This window comes from Alternaria hordeiaustralica (genome assembly GCF_023758085.1).
Source record: "Alternaria hordeiaustralica strain BMP 2776 chromosome Unknown scaffold_15, whole genome shotgun sequence".
Taxonomy (NCBI): Eukaryota; Fungi; Ascomycota; class Dothideomycetes; order Pleosporales; family Pleosporaceae; genus Alternaria; species Alternaria hordeiaustralica.
In genome coordinates, this window is record NW_026056787.1 from 64204 (window position 1) to 82004 (window position 17801).

General features: G+C 53.1%; 8 protein-coding genes across 8 annotated transcripts; 4 read left to right on the top strand and 4 right to left on the bottom strand.

Moving 5' to 3' along the window:
• Window positions 1–3487: 3487 nt before the first annotated feature.
• J4E84_007083 (uncharacterized protein) lies at window positions 3488–3794 on the top strand (the record flags this gene model as incomplete). The annotated part of the gene is made up of 2 exons (XM_049389669.1): window positions 3488–3545; window positions 3595–3794. The coding sequence occupies 2 exons, from the start codon at window positions 3488–3490 to the stop codon at window positions 3792–3794; spliced, it is 258 nt and encodes an 85-aa protein (XP_049242413.1).
• A 227-nt stretch (window positions 3795–4021) lies between these two features.
• J4E84_007084 (uncharacterized protein) lies at window positions 4022–4514 on the bottom strand (the record flags this gene model as incomplete). Its single annotated transcript, XM_049389670.1, has 2 exons — window positions 4022–4255; window positions 4317–4514. The coding sequence occupies 2 exons, from the start codon at window positions 4512–4514 to the stop codon at window positions 4022–4024; spliced, it is 432 nt and encodes a 143-aa protein (XP_049242414.1).
• A 324-nt stretch (window positions 4515–4838) lies between these two features.
• J4E84_007085 (uncharacterized protein) lies at window positions 4839–6188 on the top strand (the record flags this gene model as incomplete). Its single annotated transcript, XM_049389671.1, has 2 exons — window positions 4839–4924; window positions 4985–6188. The coding sequence occupies 2 exons, from the start codon at window positions 4839–4841 to the stop codon at window positions 6186–6188; spliced, it is 1290 nt and encodes a 429-aa protein (XP_049242415.1).
• Window positions 6189–6544: 356 nt separating this feature from the next.
• On the bottom strand, window positions 6545–8515 carry J4E84_007086 (uncharacterized protein; the record flags this gene model as incomplete). The annotated part of the gene is made up of 2 exons (XM_049389672.1): window positions 6545–7782; window positions 7837–8515. 2 exons carry the CDS (start codon window positions 8513–8515, stop codon window positions 6545–6547), a joined length of 1917 nt encoding a protein of 638 aa, XP_049242416.1.
• Window positions 8516–9372: 857 nt separating this feature from the next.
• Window positions 9373–9869, top strand: LSM7 (Sm-like protein lsm7; the record flags this gene model as incomplete). Its single annotated transcript, XM_049389673.1, has 3 exons — window positions 9373–9568; window positions 9621–9692; window positions 9742–9869. 3 exons carry the CDS (start codon window positions 9373–9375, stop codon window positions 9867–9869), a joined length of 396 nt encoding a protein of 131 aa, XP_049242417.1.
• Window positions 9870–10804: 935 nt separating this feature from the next.
• On the top strand, window positions 10805–11446 carry J4E84_007088 (uncharacterized protein; the record flags this gene model as incomplete). The annotated part of the gene is made up of 2 exons (XM_049389674.1): window positions 10805–10894; window positions 11027–11446. 2 exons carry the CDS (start codon window positions 10805–10807, stop codon window positions 11444–11446), a joined length of 510 nt encoding a protein of 169 aa, XP_049242418.1.
• A 2772-nt stretch (window positions 11447–14218) lies between these two features.
• Window positions 14219–15472, bottom strand: J4E84_007089 (uncharacterized protein; the record flags this gene model as incomplete). The annotated part of the gene is made up of 3 exons (XM_049389675.1): window positions 14219–14811; window positions 14862–15074; window positions 15121–15472. 3 exons carry the CDS (start codon window positions 15470–15472, stop codon window positions 14219–14221), a joined length of 1158 nt encoding a protein of 385 aa, XP_049242419.1.
• A 1355-nt stretch (window positions 15473–16827) lies between these two features.
• Window positions 16828–17628, bottom strand: J4E84_007090 (uncharacterized protein; the record flags this gene model as incomplete). Its single annotated transcript, XM_049389676.1, has 1 exon — window positions 16828–17628. The coding sequence occupies one exon, from the start codon at window positions 17626–17628 to the stop codon at window positions 16828–16830; it is 801 nt and encodes a 266-aa protein (XP_049242420.1).
• Window positions 17629–17801: the final 173 nt, after the last annotated feature.

Sequence of the window (17801 nt, forward strand, 5' to 3'; positions counted from 1 at the left end):
GCACGGAGAAACCCTTTTTAGACGTGTGGCGCCCGGATTATGTCCTTCTTGAGGAGTTGTGTAGACACCGGTAGCGACTGTGCAGCGGGAATACTGTAGGGCTGCTGTCGTCAGATGCTTATTTGAGCCGCAAGCACAACAACTGGCACGTGTATGTAGAGGAAGGTTATGTGTGGTGAGATTGATCCACCTATTGGCATGCGTAAGAGGAAGTCTTTAACATAATGTGTGACAGATCTGTATTGCGTTATGGCTTGTTGGCGCATCGTTCTTCACCTCGCCGAAGATATACACGATCAAGTATCCTTCTGGTGTCTTCTCGTATCGGGTGGCTCTCCAAGGAACCACCATGTCTTCACTCTGGTAAGCATTGCAAATAGTCAGGTACGGTAAAGAGCCGGCCGAAGGTTTAACGCGGGTCGTATTCGTGACTTGAGGCGCTCACGCGACTTTGCCGTTGCGCATTTGGCAGGACCCCGGTTAGCGACTACTACGCTCGGTATGGCCGATGGACTGTTTCGATTTGTGATGATCATTTTGGCGCAATTCAAAACTCGATTGGAAAAGTAGGTGGTTAGTCCAATAGAATCGATACCTGCAATGTTCGTGTCGAATGCGCCGACGAGTCAGAGGCACTAACGGTCGCTAATATTAGCTGGTAACACGAGGTGTAGTCACTACGGAAGGATGTTACTCAGCTCCCGCCAAGCTAGGACTCTAGGCTGCGCGCCCACATCCTGTTATGCAGATATCTGTGACCCGATCTGTATGCATGAAGTCATCGCCGCCGCATGAAAGGATAGCGACGAGGTGGTGATGTCCAATGAAGCGTGTGGGCGTGGTGTTCGGAGAGTTTGTCAGCGATAGGGTTGCGCTCGCTTGATGAGTTAGTGGATGACCTTTGGCAGGGATGGCACTGTGTGGACTGTTCCTTCCTTCCAGAAGATTACCAAAGGCGGATGCAAGGCACGCCATTCAATGCGACCTTCCACGATGGCGGCCATCTGATCTCAGATATCGGGTTGCTACGGGTCTCGAGGAATTTGGACAGCGGTGAGGATGCCGTCATACAACCACATATACTACAGAGCCCGCCTGCGAATCTGTTGCACTTCAAGGAAAACAGTCGGCACATGCAAATCGCACAAGCCATACGCTATTCCCAAATTCATCCTGACATGTCCATCGGTGACCAGAGCCGAGCGATCTGACCTCAAGTTGACCGACTTCAGCTGTTGTGGAGATGCGTCGGGCTCCGGGTTAGCCAAGAAGGGCCCTTAATTAGCCTTGACTGCAGCAAATCTCTCTTAATTACCGGACTTTGCGATTGCTTCAACTGAGTGCTTGACACATGCTTACGAAATCGCGTTTCGCGGTGGGACAAGTTTGGTATTTGTGTTCACCGCGAAACATACCTCCCCTGCTTACACAATGCGTTCATGGCTAATGTAATCGTCTGCGATAGTCATCGAAAGGCGGCGAGAAGCGATCGCGCGTGGGTGAGTCACCGCTCGAAGACGTGTGGCATACACAGCGCCGATGTACAAGTGGCATTGTACACACTGCGCCGCGGTATTGACAAGACAACGACCTGAACGTACGTCTTCATACTCACACTGTTTACATGTTAGCCGTTGCAATGACTACGACTGCGCTCCAGGCTGCTCCTCGATACGAGAATATCCGTTGGTAGTGAGAACTTCCTCGCGCAGCTGAAGTATTTCGTGATATTGCTAATAAGCGGTGTGGAGATCTCCAAACAACAATAAGATACCGCACGTTCGTCGTATTTGATGGAACCAGGTATCGGTATGAACGTGTACGCGAGTGTCGATAGGCATCTGCGAACACGGTCTTACCGGCGAGTTGCCGTTCGTGACACAAAAGTTGTAGTAAGATTATTGTTTGGACGCGAGATACTGGTCTTGGTACGCAACAGTCCTTGTCAGCACACGTGTGGTGCGTGAGAGATGAAAGATCGCGAAGGGGGTAATCGCTGGGCCGCCGATATAGTCGGCAAGCTTCGCCATTTCGGGTCATACCGTCCTCACGAATGGCGATGCGATACTACAAACCGTGCCAAGGATGGTCCTCGAGACGCCAGAAGGTGTTCTCTTGATATCAACATGAGAGGTTTGTCTTGGGACCGAGAGAAATGTGGAGCAACGGCACAATGCTTCCAAGCTTACACGTGTAAGGTTCTGTATTAGAGTCCCGTTCTGCTTGACTGAGTAGGTAGACCGTCTCCAAGGCCAAAAGCATTCGGTTAGCGATACGACACACGATTCGGGAAGTTGCCTGGAACTATTGTGCAAGGGGAGGCCTGTTGAAACGTACTTGCGAAGTCGTGAGAATAAAGACGACGCACGCACGTGACGTGGTCTAGTTGGACTGTACTCTGTCCAGACGATCAGTAAACAGAATGCCATCTTCCCCTAGACGCATTCCGCTTGCCCGCATTTCGCGAATCGAGGTGTCACGGCTAAGCCGCAGCTAGTCGGTGTGCAATGAAGTGTCAGCCTGGACGCACAGATGCTGGTCAGAGCTGTAGCATGACGAACACGATGACGGACGAGCAAAAGCAATACTGCGCTTGTGGTAACATGCCGCTGTGAGTCAAGAGATCTTTGAAGGAACGGTGAGAAGAGCAGACGCCATGGGAGGTGTTGATCGCGATGGTTGAGCGGTCTGGACGCGAGATTGCTGCAGCAGTCACGCTAGCATCGCGTTCGCGTTGACGCCAGATCACATGCACGCGTCAATGACGTCAACCATGCTATTCAGTCACATCGCTTCTTTGTCTGAAGTGCATTGCGAGGTTCGGAGCGTTGCAGTAAAGTTTCGACTAGTACATCTAGATGCTCTTCCCGTGCCTATGTCGCCATATCTCTGCACACTAATCGGGAACCTGCATGTTAGATCTAAGATCGATCGCCTAGTGAGTGGGGTCTCCAGGGACTAGAGACATGGCATTTGCTATTGACCATCTGCCATGATGTAGATGGCTGTGTGCCTGAAACTTCCCCATGTTCCGGTCCACTTGGTAGCCACAGCCATTGACGGCTCGCCCTGGACTATGACGGATCGAGAGGAGTTCCTGAACGACCCCTTTAATCATGACCTCTTCACTCAACGCAAATGGCTAGTGACAGCGAAAGCGTGCCTGGAGCCTAGACTTCCCAACCTGCGCGGCAGCGGGTAACTCAGTGAGACGAGAGATCTGCTAACCTCAGGCCCATCCAAGCATGCAGAACCCCGATCGTTGACGTAGCAAACACCATGACATGGACGTCGATCGTACGATACCTCGCATTGCGCCCTTGGAGGCATAGGACACACGCTACGTCGAGGCAACTGGATGTGTATAAGAACACCTAGGTTCGCCCTTTCAAATTCATTATCCAACTCAACAACTCAATCATCTTCCCAACTTCTACAACACACTTCCAATCGACCACCACAAACCCTTCCCCACACAAACATCAACATGTCTGCCAACCCAGGAAACGTCGTCGGAGGCCACAAGGCCAACCTCAACAACCCCAGTACGTTCTCCGCTCACTCCTCCTGAAATTCAAGACTGACATACTCTAGACACTTCCGACGAGTCCAAGCAGCACTCTAAGGAGGTGCTCCAGGACATCGAGAACGGTGGTGACGCCAACGCTGTCTCCTCCTCCGGCGGTGACAAGAACCCCAACAACGTCGCCGGTGGCCTCAAAGCGACCCTGAACAACCCCAACACCTCTGACGAGGCTAAGCAGAGCGCTAAGGAGAGGCTCGGCCAGGAGTAAGCAGCTATGAAGTTATGATAGAGGCCTTGATGCCTACGGGCGGATCGAAGAGGAGGGAGGCATAGAGCCTTGAATCGCGACCCTGATCGTGTAGCTTTACCAATAAATGATACCATCCACACAACCCTGATCATATTTATCTTTCCATGACGCCCTCTCATCTGCACACTTTTGCATATACGTGTGCACACTTTCCAAGTGTATTATTCATCCAGAGCCAATTCTGCCTACTCTTTATCTGTCTTGAGCAGCCCCATGACAACCTCAACCACCCTCCTAAAACCCTCCATCTCTTCCTCGACTGTCCCTCCCATACCCGCACTCGCGAAGCTCGAAGAGTTGCCCACATATACAGGCTTCCCCGTCTTGCGTGCAAGGACCTTGGATAACCGAGTCGCGAAGTCTAGTGTTCCGCCGTGGGTGTAGAGGGGAGTGCTGAGGGTTTCGGCAGGTTTGGCTCTCTGCGAACACGCGTTAGCACATACACTCGGGAGGATGAGAGTATTATATGAGGTGACTTACATTCGGCATCGCGTATACGAAAGAACCGAGAGGCGCAGAGGACGCGGATTCGGGGGTCGCGGTTGTGAGGAAGAGCAGTAGGTTTGGGCCATTGTTGGTGAGCTGGAGGTGGATGTTCGTGTGTGGCGCCTTTGGGAGCGGGAACGAGACTTCTATAGGCGCGCGCGACGCGTTGGTATCTGGATTTGAGGCAGCCATTGCGGGTGTTGGCAGGGAGTGTGGAGAGGGAAGTTGCGATGATGGCCGTAAGCAGGTGGGGCAACATCGCGAACCTCACCCGCGAGATTGTCCCCGCGACAAGGTCCTTGCGTGAGAGCAATCTCATTTGTATCGCACACCACTTCAAGCCACTGCCAAATGCTCACATCACGGCTCGAATAAAGAACTTGAGTTTTCTCTAGACTTCTCGTAGCGAACAACATTGACTCAGAAGATTATCGCGTGGCGCAATAGCGTCGAAACAGAGCACAAGACTATAAACTCGAGAAAGAGGGCGGTGTATCGTTTGTCTGACCCAGAAATATGGAAGAGGAGATGCAAGAGCCCTACGACCCCTCCAACGACCCAGAGGAACAAAAGCTCATCATCTCAGTCCTAGACTCCTTCCGGTACACACCCACGTGCCTCACCAACACAAGTCAAAAGCAAAAGTACTGATATTGTAACAGATCATACCGCCGCCTCGCTCACTATAACGGAACACACCTCCGCCGACGCGCCTTCTACTCTCTGCCACAATCCCACTGGACACTGCTGTCCCGGCCACCCTTCTCTATCCTATCAACGCTCTCCCAAGTAGACGACCTCATCGATAGTAATGCCGAATTAGCTGAAGCCATCTTTGTCGCAGGCTTCAAAGCCTTCTTAGCACCCACCCTGGATAGTGAATGGGTCGCCTCGATAGTCCCCGAGAAATATGCACACGATGAGTACAAGATCTTCAACATCGTCATGGACGAGCTAGGCGCAAAGACCAGCCAAGGCGACGCAGACAAAGCGCGAAGTTGCGTAAACCAGTTCTGGCGTGAATGGAGTCAAGAAGGGGCGGTAGAGAGGACCAAGTGCTTCGATCCTGTTGTAGCGGCGCTGGAGCAAGAGTTCACATCACGCACTGGAACAGCTTCAGATTCCGATCGCGCGAGTCTCAAAGTCTTGGTCCCGGGTGTTGGACTTGGTCGTTTGGTCTTCGATATCTGCAGTGCTGGATTCAGCGTGGAGGGGAACGAGATCTCGTACCATATGCTCATGGCAAGCGCGCTGGTTCTGAACGAGACTAAAGGAGCTGGGCAGTTCAAGATTGCTCCTTGGGCGCTGAATAGCTCGAATCATGTCTCCCGGGAGGATCAACTGAGAACGGTGACGGTGCCTGATGTACATCCAGCGACCGAGCTGGCGAAGGAGGGGCCTTCGAAAGTACCGGCAAGTGAGCGAATGAGCATGTCAACGGGCGACTTTTGCGTCGTGTATGGCCGGGAGGATTACGCTAGCGAGTTCGATGCGGTAGCCACCGTCTTCTTCATTGACACTGCACCGAACATTATCCGCTACATCGAAGCTGTTCACAACTGTTTAAAGCCTGGTGGTCTCTGGATCAACCTTGGTCCTCTGCTGTGGCATGCGCCACCACGGAGAGACGATGGTGAAGATGAGGCAGCGGAGGATGAAAGGAGAAGAGCCGATGTTGATGCAGGAATTGGCGATCCAGGTTCAGTAGAACTCACAAACGAGGAGGTGGTGGCACTGGTCGAACACTTTGGTTTTGTCATGGAGAAGCAAGAGCATGGGACGATTGAAACGGGGTATATTTCCAACACGCGCAGTATGCTGCAGTCTACATATCGTCCTTCTTTCTGGATAGCAAGGAAGAAGTAATGAAACACTTGCACGCGTACATTACAGGAAGCTCACAGTATTGTTCCGCTCGAGCTTCTCATCACGATATCACAGATGTTGATGTCACGTGGGCAGAGACAGCTTTAGTTGTAGTGATTGTATTGTAAATTGATCGTTCACGAGAAATGGCAAAGTAAAGTATGAAGAAGGGGAGAACCTGCTGCCTAAGCCTCGAAACCAAAGCAAGAGCGAATATGGTATCATGCAACAAATATACAAAGAAATGCAAACGAGAAACCAATTCGTACGCTCAGTTGGAAAAACTTCTGACAGGTGTATAATGTGACAGAAGGTCAGAGACTGGCATGACAAGCCTACGAAGGTGGCAACAGAACTCAGGCGACCATGGTGGGACCTTTGCCTTCAGACCCACCCAGCCGAGCATTGGCATGTGCAAGGCTAGACTGTGCAGCTTCTTGGAGCTGCGTCTCTACATTCCTTTCCCGCTCCCGCTCGTGGGGGGTATTGCGGCCCGATGGTACCCTTGCATCGTGTGAACCATCGCGCTGCTGTGGGGGTGGTTGCGAATGCTGGTCTGACGGATGATGGACTTGCTGATGCTGCGGAGTGTGCTGACCGTTACCGTGCGGCATGTGTGATGGCGTAAGCCCATGATGCGAAGGACTCATCATTGCAGCGGGACTCGCCGTGCTCGCGCGATCGCCACTCTCGTGGTCACTAGTCTCACTCTGGCCATTGCTGGTGGTGCCAGGGGGGTACGTGTATCCGCCGCGCAACTCTCCTTCTTTGACCTCTTTCCACGAGCATTTGGCATGTTTCTTCGTACAGCCAACACATGCTGTGAGATTCTTCAGGCAGTCCATGTGTAATCTCCGGCAGCGATCACACGGTGGTATTATGCGTTCACCCTTGGCCAGCCCTTCCATCCTGTGTACCATCTCAACCTTGAAAGGGCCCCCGTCGTCCTTTTCGGGTTGCTGACTGGCGCGTTGACTTGAGGCGGGAAGCAGGTTGGATGGAGTGTTTGGTATCGGCACGGGCGAGTTCATCATGGAATGCAGCTCAGACTCATTGAGGGGCTGCGATGGTCTTGCAATGTGCTGCAGAGACCCCTGAGGGCCATCCGCGGGCTTGGGAACAGCCCTTGTGGGGATCGCTGCCGGGGTAGAGGGGTGAGAGTTGGTATGGCTGCCTACGGACGGCCTTCGCACATCGGCCGTGCTACTGGGCGGCTGCGAGGACGAACTCCGGCCATTTGTTGTGTGGAACTTGGCTAGCAGTTCATGCCGGGTGGTTGATGAAGTGCCATGGCCGCGGCTATGACTGTGGCTGTGACCGTGGCCATTGGCTTCATGGTGTTGACGCGCATTGACTGCGACGAAACCACCGCCGCCGCCAGGTGATGTCTGGGGAGCCTGAGTGTGCGGTTGACCGTGCGCCTGGCCGTACCCTGAGCTCGGGGCGCTCGAGCTGCCACCATTCATAAGGGCGACATTCGAAGGGCTTGTGGGCCGGGGAATGGTAGGCGCTGGGCTCGCGGTCGCTCGTCGATCGAGGATAGCCTGCTTACGGCCCTTCAGTCTGTGGTTGAGCTGCCGAGTGCGGGCAGCGACTGCGCGATGTTAGCCAATGTCGGTGTTGGTTAGTGATAGTCGGTCAGACTCACCCTGATCGGCAAGTGAACATATCTGACTGAGATTCTTCTCCAATATCTCCATTGTGCCCAGCTCCTTCTCCTCGTCTTCGATGATGGGTTGGGGTGGGATCATCTTTTGCGGGATGCCAGATGAGATCAAGACGAAATCCTCCTCTGAGATCTGGACCCGACACTGCTTCGTGTAGAACTGGCAGACGCGCACGCCTTCGCTCATCTGATCCAGCTGGAACTGCTCCGGCTTGTTGCGCGCGAACTCGACCACGTCCAGCCAAGTCACAGTGGTCCCATCCTTTCCGTGACTCTTGAGCACGCGCGGTGGTCCGTCGAACAGCCGCTCGAATCGCTTGATCAGGATGGGTCCTAATGGTCTTGCGCCCAGGTTGCAGGCCATGCTCTCATGGCGATCGAGCACGCCCTGGTAGTCGCTGAGGACTGACAAGATGTTGGGTAGGGTGTCATCGTTCGTTATCAGCGGCAGGTCCTTCTCGAGGTGTCGTGCGAGGTAGTTAATCTGGAGGTGGTTGTGGGTCTTAGCGGCTTTGGGGACAGGCGCGGCCGCAGCCAGGTGCATCTCATGCGAAGGACTGCGTTTGCGCTTGAGGTCGGCGGGCAGCGGCGGCGCATGGTGTTGCGGCGGATGCGACGACATGGTGCGCTCAGCCGCAGCGTGCGAGTCGGCGGTGGCCATACCTTGGCTTGGGTGGGAGGGATACCAGGTTGATGATTGCTGCGAGGGCGGAGTGGACGGATGGCAGAGATTCGAGGGTGGAGCGGAGGACGCTAGGCGAGGAAGTGGACAGCTCACAGCTCAGCACACTGCAGGCGCTCGCGTCTAGTCGCGAAGGCCCGAATTACAGGACAAGATACATCACGCAGAGAGAATCGCAGCGAGAGATGCGAGGGCGCGGGTGGAAAGCCAAACGGCTGCTCGGTGGCTGAAGTGCTCCGAACGGAAGGCAGAGGGGCGGACAAGGGAAGGCACGCAGCGCACCGGAAATAAGAAAGAGCTTTGCAGCGTACGCCTCCCACCCAATCAATACGCGTCTGCAGCTAGCAGCGGCCCCGGCGCCGACCTGCAATGAATGCGCATCGCTGATGATTCAGATTCTGCCGACCCGACCACGACAGCCACTGAGCGCCCTGCCACGGGCGGACAGTCACGACCGCCTATTTGCAGACGCCCGCAAGCCTGTGGCAGAAGTGTGTGAGGTGCCGTCTGAAGAAGAGGCCGGCACCGAAGACCCCGGGCTGGCGTCGTCGTCGTCTGGAGGGATGACGAAAAATGCCGCAGGCCCACGCGTCCTGGGTGAATCTAGCTGCTACGATGCAAGCGCCACAGCACGGCGGAGGTCTGGAAGCATGGCGGAAATCATGTTTCCACCCCTGCGTCGCCTGACACCAAAGCCACGCACGTGACCGGGATGTGGGGTGGGAGGAGCCTTTCCCGGAGCGGCACGGACCACCACCTCTTACTGGGCGCGGCCGCTGCACGTCACCACAAGCTTCAACATCCAAAACGCGTCTCTCCCTCTCCACGCTACTACCATGTCTGAGCGAGGCGCATTCCGGGGTCGAGGCGGAGGTCGGGGCGGCGACCGCGGGGGTCGAGGTGGCGGTCGTGGCGGTGCACAAGCGGGCGGTGCAGGCGGACAGACTGAGCGCCCGAAGAAAGAGAACATTCTTGACCTGAGCAAGTACATGGACAAGCAGATCACCGTCAAGTTCAGTGGCGGACGTGAAGGTATGCAAGGCAGGACAATTGGGAAGGAGCGCTGGGAGCTAACCTCTTGCAGTCATTGGCACGCTCAAAGGCTACGACCAGCTCATGAACCTTGTCCTGGATGAGGTCAAAGAAGCCCTGACTGGTATGTCCTTCAACATCGCGTTCAAATTGACAAAGCTGACTTCACCCAGACGAGGACGGCAACATCCGGTATCGCAAGCTTGGTCTAATTGTCGCGCGCGGCACTCTTCTCGTCGTCATCTCGCCCGTCGACGGAAGCGAAGAAATCCCGAACCCGTTCATACAGGAGGAGGAATGAGCAAGAGACGAACAAGGAAATCTTTCAGATCTGGGGCGAATTGCTCTAGGCAGAGCAGCGGCGAGGATCAGGGCCCGGGGACGTTGGACGGGCAGTGATACCCAGTACGATACCCACGAGGCAGATGCAAAACACAATTACGACATAAAAGTCGTGTTCACACTGTTACAGCTTTTCAGAGCTTCCATGCTCTTGAAGCCAACGGCCAATCAATACACAAAAGTTATGAAGTTTGGTCAAAATCATCACTTGGTTGTCTGAGTTCAGTGTTTTGCTCCAGAGACATAGCTGCAACAGTCATGTCAGACCTTTCTTCGCAGGCTCACTACAGAACCTTCACTGACTTTGAGGTACTCACGGCTGATGCTACCGAACAGATCATGTCAGTGGTCGCGACAGGCGTTGACTGCATCGCTTCTATCACCAACAGCTAACGTGATTTTGTCGCAAACACCACAACGTCTCATGACCTACGCGATTTTTCTTACTTCCGCCAAGAGTTTGTTTTCTATTCATCCACGTCATGGTGGTAAATGTGTGTCGGACGATCGCGACGTCGGAATGTTCGGAATGCTGTTCCGACAGAGTCCCTTTCACTCACAATAGCCCCTCGTACCCCTCAACCTTTATCATCGGCGATCACCAAGCAAAGTCTGATCGAATAGCAGGACACCGGATCAAATTGCCGACGTCAGGTACCCGCTCTTCTCAGCAGAGCCCATTACCACAGATGGCTGAACTAGCGCAAGTGGGCATGACGTCGAGTTGATGTCAAAGGTGGTGACGCTATCATATGGGATTATAGAAAGCCCATGATGAAAGTTTACTTCACATAGCACACGACACTCATCTTCTTACTCAACAACCTTCACATTTACCCATCCACTACATTACATTTCAAATCTCGCGATTTACAACAAATCCACATTGCAACCATGAGCCAGAACCAGAACCCCGATGCTGTCAGCGACGGTCGCCAGTTCGCTGGACACGTCGCGCCCAGTGAGCCCCTCATGAAAGGTGGTGTAAGTATACACAAGCTTCCTTAACACCTATACAGCTCTTTGTGTGGTTGTCTTCTGAACTCATTGGAGCCCTCCGTCAACACTACCAAGCCCCAAAGCATATCACCGTCGAACCCAACTAACAAACCCAAGCACCAACCCGGAAAGCTCGTCGGCAACGACGCCGTCCCCGAGTTCAACGCACAAACGCTCCCCGCCGGCACCGCGCCAGCATCCAAGACCTTCCAGCCCAACCCCGACCTAAACAACCAAAAGATGTACCACCAAGCCTCCGACACCCTCCAAGGCGCCACTTCAGGTGACGTTCACACTGGTCTCGGCCAGCCAGTCCAAGGCCAAACATCGCAAGAACTCCACGATGGTTCCAGCAAGGGCCAGGGCCTGGCCGGCCTGGCTAGCGGCGTCAAGGACCAGACAACTGGTGGTGATATCAGGGAACTGAAGGATGACCCTGCACATGCTGCTCAGAGGAATCTTGATGATGTGCCTACTGGTCAGAGGGGTAACGTTGGTGGCCCTCCTGCTGAGGAGAGGGAGCCTTCATCTGCTTAGGTGCATTTGTTCACGAAGGAGGATTGCATGGTTGCATGACTTGCAGCAAGACTGTATTTGTCAGTCTTTTGCTGGAGTGTAAAAGTTGCCTTGAATGCTATAACAGCTCAGGGATAGATAGAAGTAATGAAACAACCGACAAGCTATATGACCGTCAACTCCCCTCATGATGTGATCGAGGGTCTGTTGTACTTACCAAGTACAGGCTTCATAACCCGCGGGGGAATGCAGTCGACCCCGTCAACACCGTACCACACAACTCGGGAGTCTTTTCGAAAAACTCTTGAAGCATTTCAAGCATAGCAATTTCACTCCCTCAATAATGTTACTAGGCGATTCCATCGAACAAAGTCATCGATGAACATACCTTGGGGGCCAACTACGCCAATGGCACCTGTAAGGTACTCTATATTGCCCGTGACTGATGATTTATACGGATACTGGCCATCTGCAACATGTGAGACAAACGTTCGTTCAAATGTTGACAAGTCGTGGCTCACAGGGAATAGTGAAGAACGGTAGGCCCGCAAGAATAGGTACATGGCTTGGCTTGTAACCAAAACCTTGCTTCTTGCTCGCGCCTCCTTCGAGCGATCTCCTGCGCGGGGTAAGCTTTTATCAGCTTATCTCAGCACCTGCTCACTTACTTATGATATTCATGTCGGTACATAGGTTCCGTATCTCCGCTTGGAAAAATGAGTATCTTATCCAGACTCTGTCCATCGGATGGCTGCGGTAGTATTGCAGTAGGTATCCAGTCCCTAAAGGTGTCACGCTCCTTGACGGCTTGCTCATATTGCTCCACCGTGAGGTCCTTGCCAAGAGACCTGACCGAACGATTAGCTCAAGTTTACCTCGTCTCCAACATAACGACATACCATTTGTACTCGATATAAGGATCCGCGAATGCCTTCTCATGGAACTCCTTCTCGTAGTCTCGCACGAATGTCTGGCAATTCTGGTAGCAGTCATATAGCTGAATATGAGCAACAGTCTGCTATGAGTGTCAGCAAATGTGCGAGAAGATAGCAGCGGAGACGTTCACGGTATCTAGATAATTCTTCAGTGAAGCTCCGCCAGCGATGCTTTGCCGCCTGAATAGGCCATCTATATCGAGCTTCTTTCGCTTGACCTGCAGGAAGTCTTCCAAGTGACGTATGAAACGCCCTGTATGGGATAGATACTTGTTGTGGCATCCAGAGAAGATGTCAGTGGGGTATAATAGCTCAACTTTGTCCGCACGCGATCCTTTGGCTGTTCCGCGAGCACACAGCGTTCGAGATATCGTGGTAGCCATCTGAATGCTGCGCGTGAAGAACCCGACAGTGTCGAGTTCTCTGTTCGTGCGTCAGTCTCATTTTCAGGTAGGAGTATACTCTCCATGCTTACTTTGACACTGGTACAATCCCCTCCGTCGATATGCCACCTAAGGATAGGCGAAGTCCAAATAAGCCGTGATCGGCTGCAGGGCCTACTACGCTTCCAAATGCTACGGACGCATTAGTCCGATAGAAGCTTCGAACGAAAAGTGAGCTTACTATCAGTCCCTAAAGTGGCATCTATCCAGTCATACGCTGACACAGCTGTAGCGCTTCCTGTGATACTGCCACTAGGTTCTTGATACCCATCGCCTCTAGGATTGAACGGTGCAGAGTAGTCAATCCAATCTCTGGCATTTTCTCCAGAGGCGAATTGCACTGTTTTCGTTTTGCCTACAATCACTGCCCTGGCCTCTATAAGCTCTTGAACACAGGCGGCGCTGCGTTCTTTCTCGGGATACAAGGTCTGGTAGGCCCGGCTGCCAGCGCTTGTCCGCACTCCCTTCAGATCGATGTTGTCTTTAACGGCTACTCTAATACCAGAAAGAGGCATGGATTTGGAGGGTTTGTCATGATAACAACGACTAGGGACTGGAATCGCAGCTGTTCCAGGGATGCCAAATCTATGAACAGGTTATTAGCAGAGCCAAGTGTGGAAGAGGGCGCATCATGCTGGAGCAATGAAGTACGCACGTATGCTCTCTATGCTCATCAGGAACCACTGGAAACTGAAAAGCTTCGTTCGTGTCGTCAAACAAGCGCCATGCCTGATAAATGCCAGCGTCGGAAGCAAAATATGGTCCACCGCAGAAGCTAACTAGATCTCTATTTGAGTTCACCACCACGGCATGAACGCTTTGGTTTTTCCACTCTTCCGGTATGCTGATTGCCAAAGTGTCCAGGTAAAGTTTGGTGTTTGCGGAAACCAAGAAGTAGACGTGTTTCAGGAAATGCTTGTTGAACACATCATCTGTCTTGAGCCAGGACTTAACAGTAGAGGATAAATTGGGTTCTGAAGCATCTCTCGCGTTCTCAAGAACAAACAAAGCGATTGGAACGAGTCCGTCGTTGAAATCAGGCGCGCAGCCAAAGACACACTTGCGGGATTCTGGAGGTATTGACGTCAAGTGTGATGGAATGTAGTATGAAATCGCTCCGACGCGAGTAAGCGTCGCAGTAGGAATGGCGGACATTGTGACGATCGAGAGCTCGCATTCGAGTGACGAGTATGCAGAGGTGTATCAAACAAGTTATCAAGGCATCAGGAGAAGTCTAAGGAAGGTATGAGTCTTTCGTTTGTACGACATCCGCTGTTGGTCAATGCATCTCGGGTATCGCACGTTCACCTTCCTGTGTGAAGAAACTAGAAGACTTGTTTGACCTTGCAAATGGGAAGATGCTCGAGCAAGATGACGCGGTAGGCGTGTTATTATCATGCTACATAAACATTAAACTATCTCCTGCTGCCCTGAGGACCAGACAGGATGCATCCGTCAGCACACTCAGGATCCGTGCTGTTGTACGCAATCTGTCCTACACTGCCACCAGGCTCGATGCTAGGGTCACGCGGGCTCTGGAACATACGTCCAGTCTCTGGCGAAAGAAGCGTCTCGATGATATCGCCAAAGGGGTTGCGAATATGGGCAATGGGCTGGCCCTTGGTGACTGGCTCATCGACCTGTACAAGCCTCTCAACAAAGCCTCCGTACTGCGACCATGTGTCGTGGAAAGTGGTGATCATGTATGTGTTGCTGAGATCGGGCTCCACGGTCTCGTTTGTGCCCGTCATCTTGAGGTCGACCATGACGCGGTTTACGTAGTCGACTACGCGGTCGATGAGGCTGTTGTTCCAGACCTTTGCTTGTCCCATCTCTACTGTGAGCGAGGGAATGCCGTAATCGACAAAGGTTGTCTCGATGGAGCCTGGCTCACCAGGATCGATCTTGAGGGTATCGGGTTGGAGAAGTTTGGCGAGGCGCTCGACGTAGGGGAGGCGGAAGTCGGAGTAGCACCATAGCGAGGTCTCTCCGCCGGAGCTGGGTGTGTCTAGACTGTGTTAGCTAAGCTTTGCCAGACTTTGGAAGTATTGGGCTTACGCAGGTCAATGCCAACGTCAACATTGGACGTGTTGGCCCAGATTTGGTTCCAGATGTTGTACGCCAAAATGTCGGGACCACTGCCTCCTTCCATGGCCGAGACACCCGGGAAGATGCGGTTGACGTTTGTGAGAGAACCACTGGCGCCAGACGTGAAGTAGTTTCGCTGGTTGAGGTAGATTCCCATGGGGTTGACCGTCGGAATACCAATGACTGCGTAACGTTAGCAATGATCTCCGTGAAGATTCATGGTACATACCTGTGCCATTGAGCGTCGCGACTTGGTCTTGGAGCTGCTCAAACATGCGCTGAACCACGCGAACCGGGTTCAACTCATCACCGTGGATGGAGGCTGAAAGCGACAGCTTCTTTCCCGTATGCAGACTCTCCGGGGTTCCGCGCGCAACTATGATGGGGATATGCACGGGATGTCCGCCATTGAGCTCGCCAGCTCGCATGTAGTACTTGGACACGGTTTGGGGAGGCACATCAGCGAGGTCGAGACCGCTGATGACCGGGACGCCGTTCACGACATCGCCCGTGAAGTTTACAGCAGAAACGCTGCTGGCGAGGACTGCCGTGGCTGCGGCTACGCGAGAGATGAGCTGCATGGTCGCGTTAGTTGGCTGAGGCTACGCAGGTACAATTGACATGGCCGACTCACCAGCTCTGCTTTATAGTGCTGACTTCTCGCGATAAGAGACCAGCCATGGTAGTTCCATGGTCCATACTAGCTCCGCTCTTTGCGCAAAGAGGAAGGTCCACATGGGTTTTGTCCACTCGAGTGACGATGCCCAGAGGCGACTGCATGCCAATGCTCGGCGCGCCTGTCAGGCCGAACCCAAGTTCGCGGATTGCGGTGTAAATCTATCGTGGCTTTTGGCCGGTACCTGGCGATCGTTTAGATGTCGGATACTTGCGGGTAGTCCCAAGTGGAAAACATGATGGCTCTCGAAGCAAAGTAGTGTTCGTGGACTTCGAGCTGATGTTGTGGAAGCCATAGCTCGCGCGAGTCATGTAGCGCCGGTATCGATAAGCTCACTGTCAGCATTGGACATCACGGTGACCGTCAGACCTTCAAGCTTTTCACCAATTTCGGCGTACCGGAAATATTCATTTTATAACTAGCAGACATCATCTCCGTATGGCCGTCGCAGTCGTTAGCCACGCGTTGACATCGTCGCTCTCACCATTACCCTCGCCACTGATCATCCCATTGTTCCTGTCTTGCTTTGCATTCCGCAATATCTTGGGCTGAAAAACCACAGCGTTCAAGCTCTTCTTCTATCTTTGGCTCCCCGGACTTCTTTGTGCAAAAAGAGAATAGGGAAGACACGGACAATATCGCGCGATTGATGATGTTGCGCTTCGCTTTGGGACGTGGAGGGAGGTCTGCTGGGAAAGGAGTGAAATAGTACGCGGGATTTATGTTGTTTGCCATGTATAGTGGAGTAAGTTGAAACGTGCTCTAAGAGAAGTGTCAATGAGAAGCGATTTGAGCGGTAGCGAAAGGCCTATAGCCCCTAGAAGTAGCCAGACTCTCACACTGAGCACTGGATTGTGGGAGAAGCACGCAAGTGAAAGCTTTATGTGTTATTCGCAGAAGCGCCTGCCGCCTATATACCCTCAGACAAGGGAAAATTCGAACACGTCTGCAGACTGCATTACGATAGAAACGTCCAGAGTAGCTCACTACCTAATACCTAGGTACTGTAGGCTCCAGAGTGTCCAATTTTCTTCTTGTATTTGGTGCATACTTGCGCGCAATCTCCCTAGCTGCGCACAAAGCACCGGTAGCTTCCAAAACCTGAGCGCTCGCAAGACATCCATGTTCATACGATGCTAGACTCTAAGCATGCCTTGCCATACGTCCGTAAGTATCCCCATCCATCTTCATAGCTTCCGCTCCTCCAATCCCAGTGCTTCATTCCCGCATCCAACTCAGACACCTTCTGCCTCGAAACTGCTACTCCTCACGGGTCACAGCCCAGTGAATGACAATCCCGATGATACTGCTCAAACAGATTCCAAGCATAATCAGGAGCCAGAACATCAGGCTTCGAGACCGGTTCGCATCGTGAGAGCGCGCGGTCTCACCAGGTGCAGCCAACTCGATGTCGGGCGTTCGATAAGTGTGGTCGTGAGACGCCTGTTTGTCGGTCTGAGCAGGGCGCGTAGATGAACCTTGCAACCGCTTCAACAACGATTGCTTCTGCGGAGGACGCGGCGGAAGCTCAGTTGGGAAGATCGAAGAGACTTGCTCTGGTGATGTACGTGGGAAAGAGGTGTAGTATTGCAGGTGTCCAGATCGAATGCAAATTGGTGGAGGCAGAGGAGTGTCGCGTTTAGCAGAGCCAGGGTGAGACTTTTCTGCGTCCGCGCTTTCGGTAACGGTGTCCATGGGCTCAGGCTTCGTGTGCTCTGATAGCGATGCACGTGGGAAATACATGTAGCCCCGTCCAGATTGAATGCAAATTGGTGGAGGCAGATGGGTGTCGCGTTTAGCAGAGCCGGGATGAGACTTCTCTAAGTCCGCACTTTGGGTAGCGTCGTCCATGTGCTGAGGCTTCGTGTGTTCTGACAGCGATGAGAGGACGACGTCGGCGATGTCATGAGGGGGTGGTTCGACAGCTGCCACAGTAGGAGAGGTGGTAGCTCCTTCGATAGCCGCAGATGACACGGAAGTCGACATGGCCGTTGCTATCTGACTGGCTTCACCGGCGGGAGTCTCGTCTTCGACTGTCGGGAACCGACGGGGTTGGTCCATCGGTGGAGTGAGCTCGGTAGGAGGAGTCATGGCTTTGGAGAAGGGCGTAACTGAACTTCCTGGTGTGGTATAGGTCAGAGTTGAGAGTTAAAGGTAACGAGACGCGTTTGATGTGACGCAAACTTAGGCCTGGGTAGTGGGCCCATTTGTCGGAGGTGAGCGCTTGTTTTAAC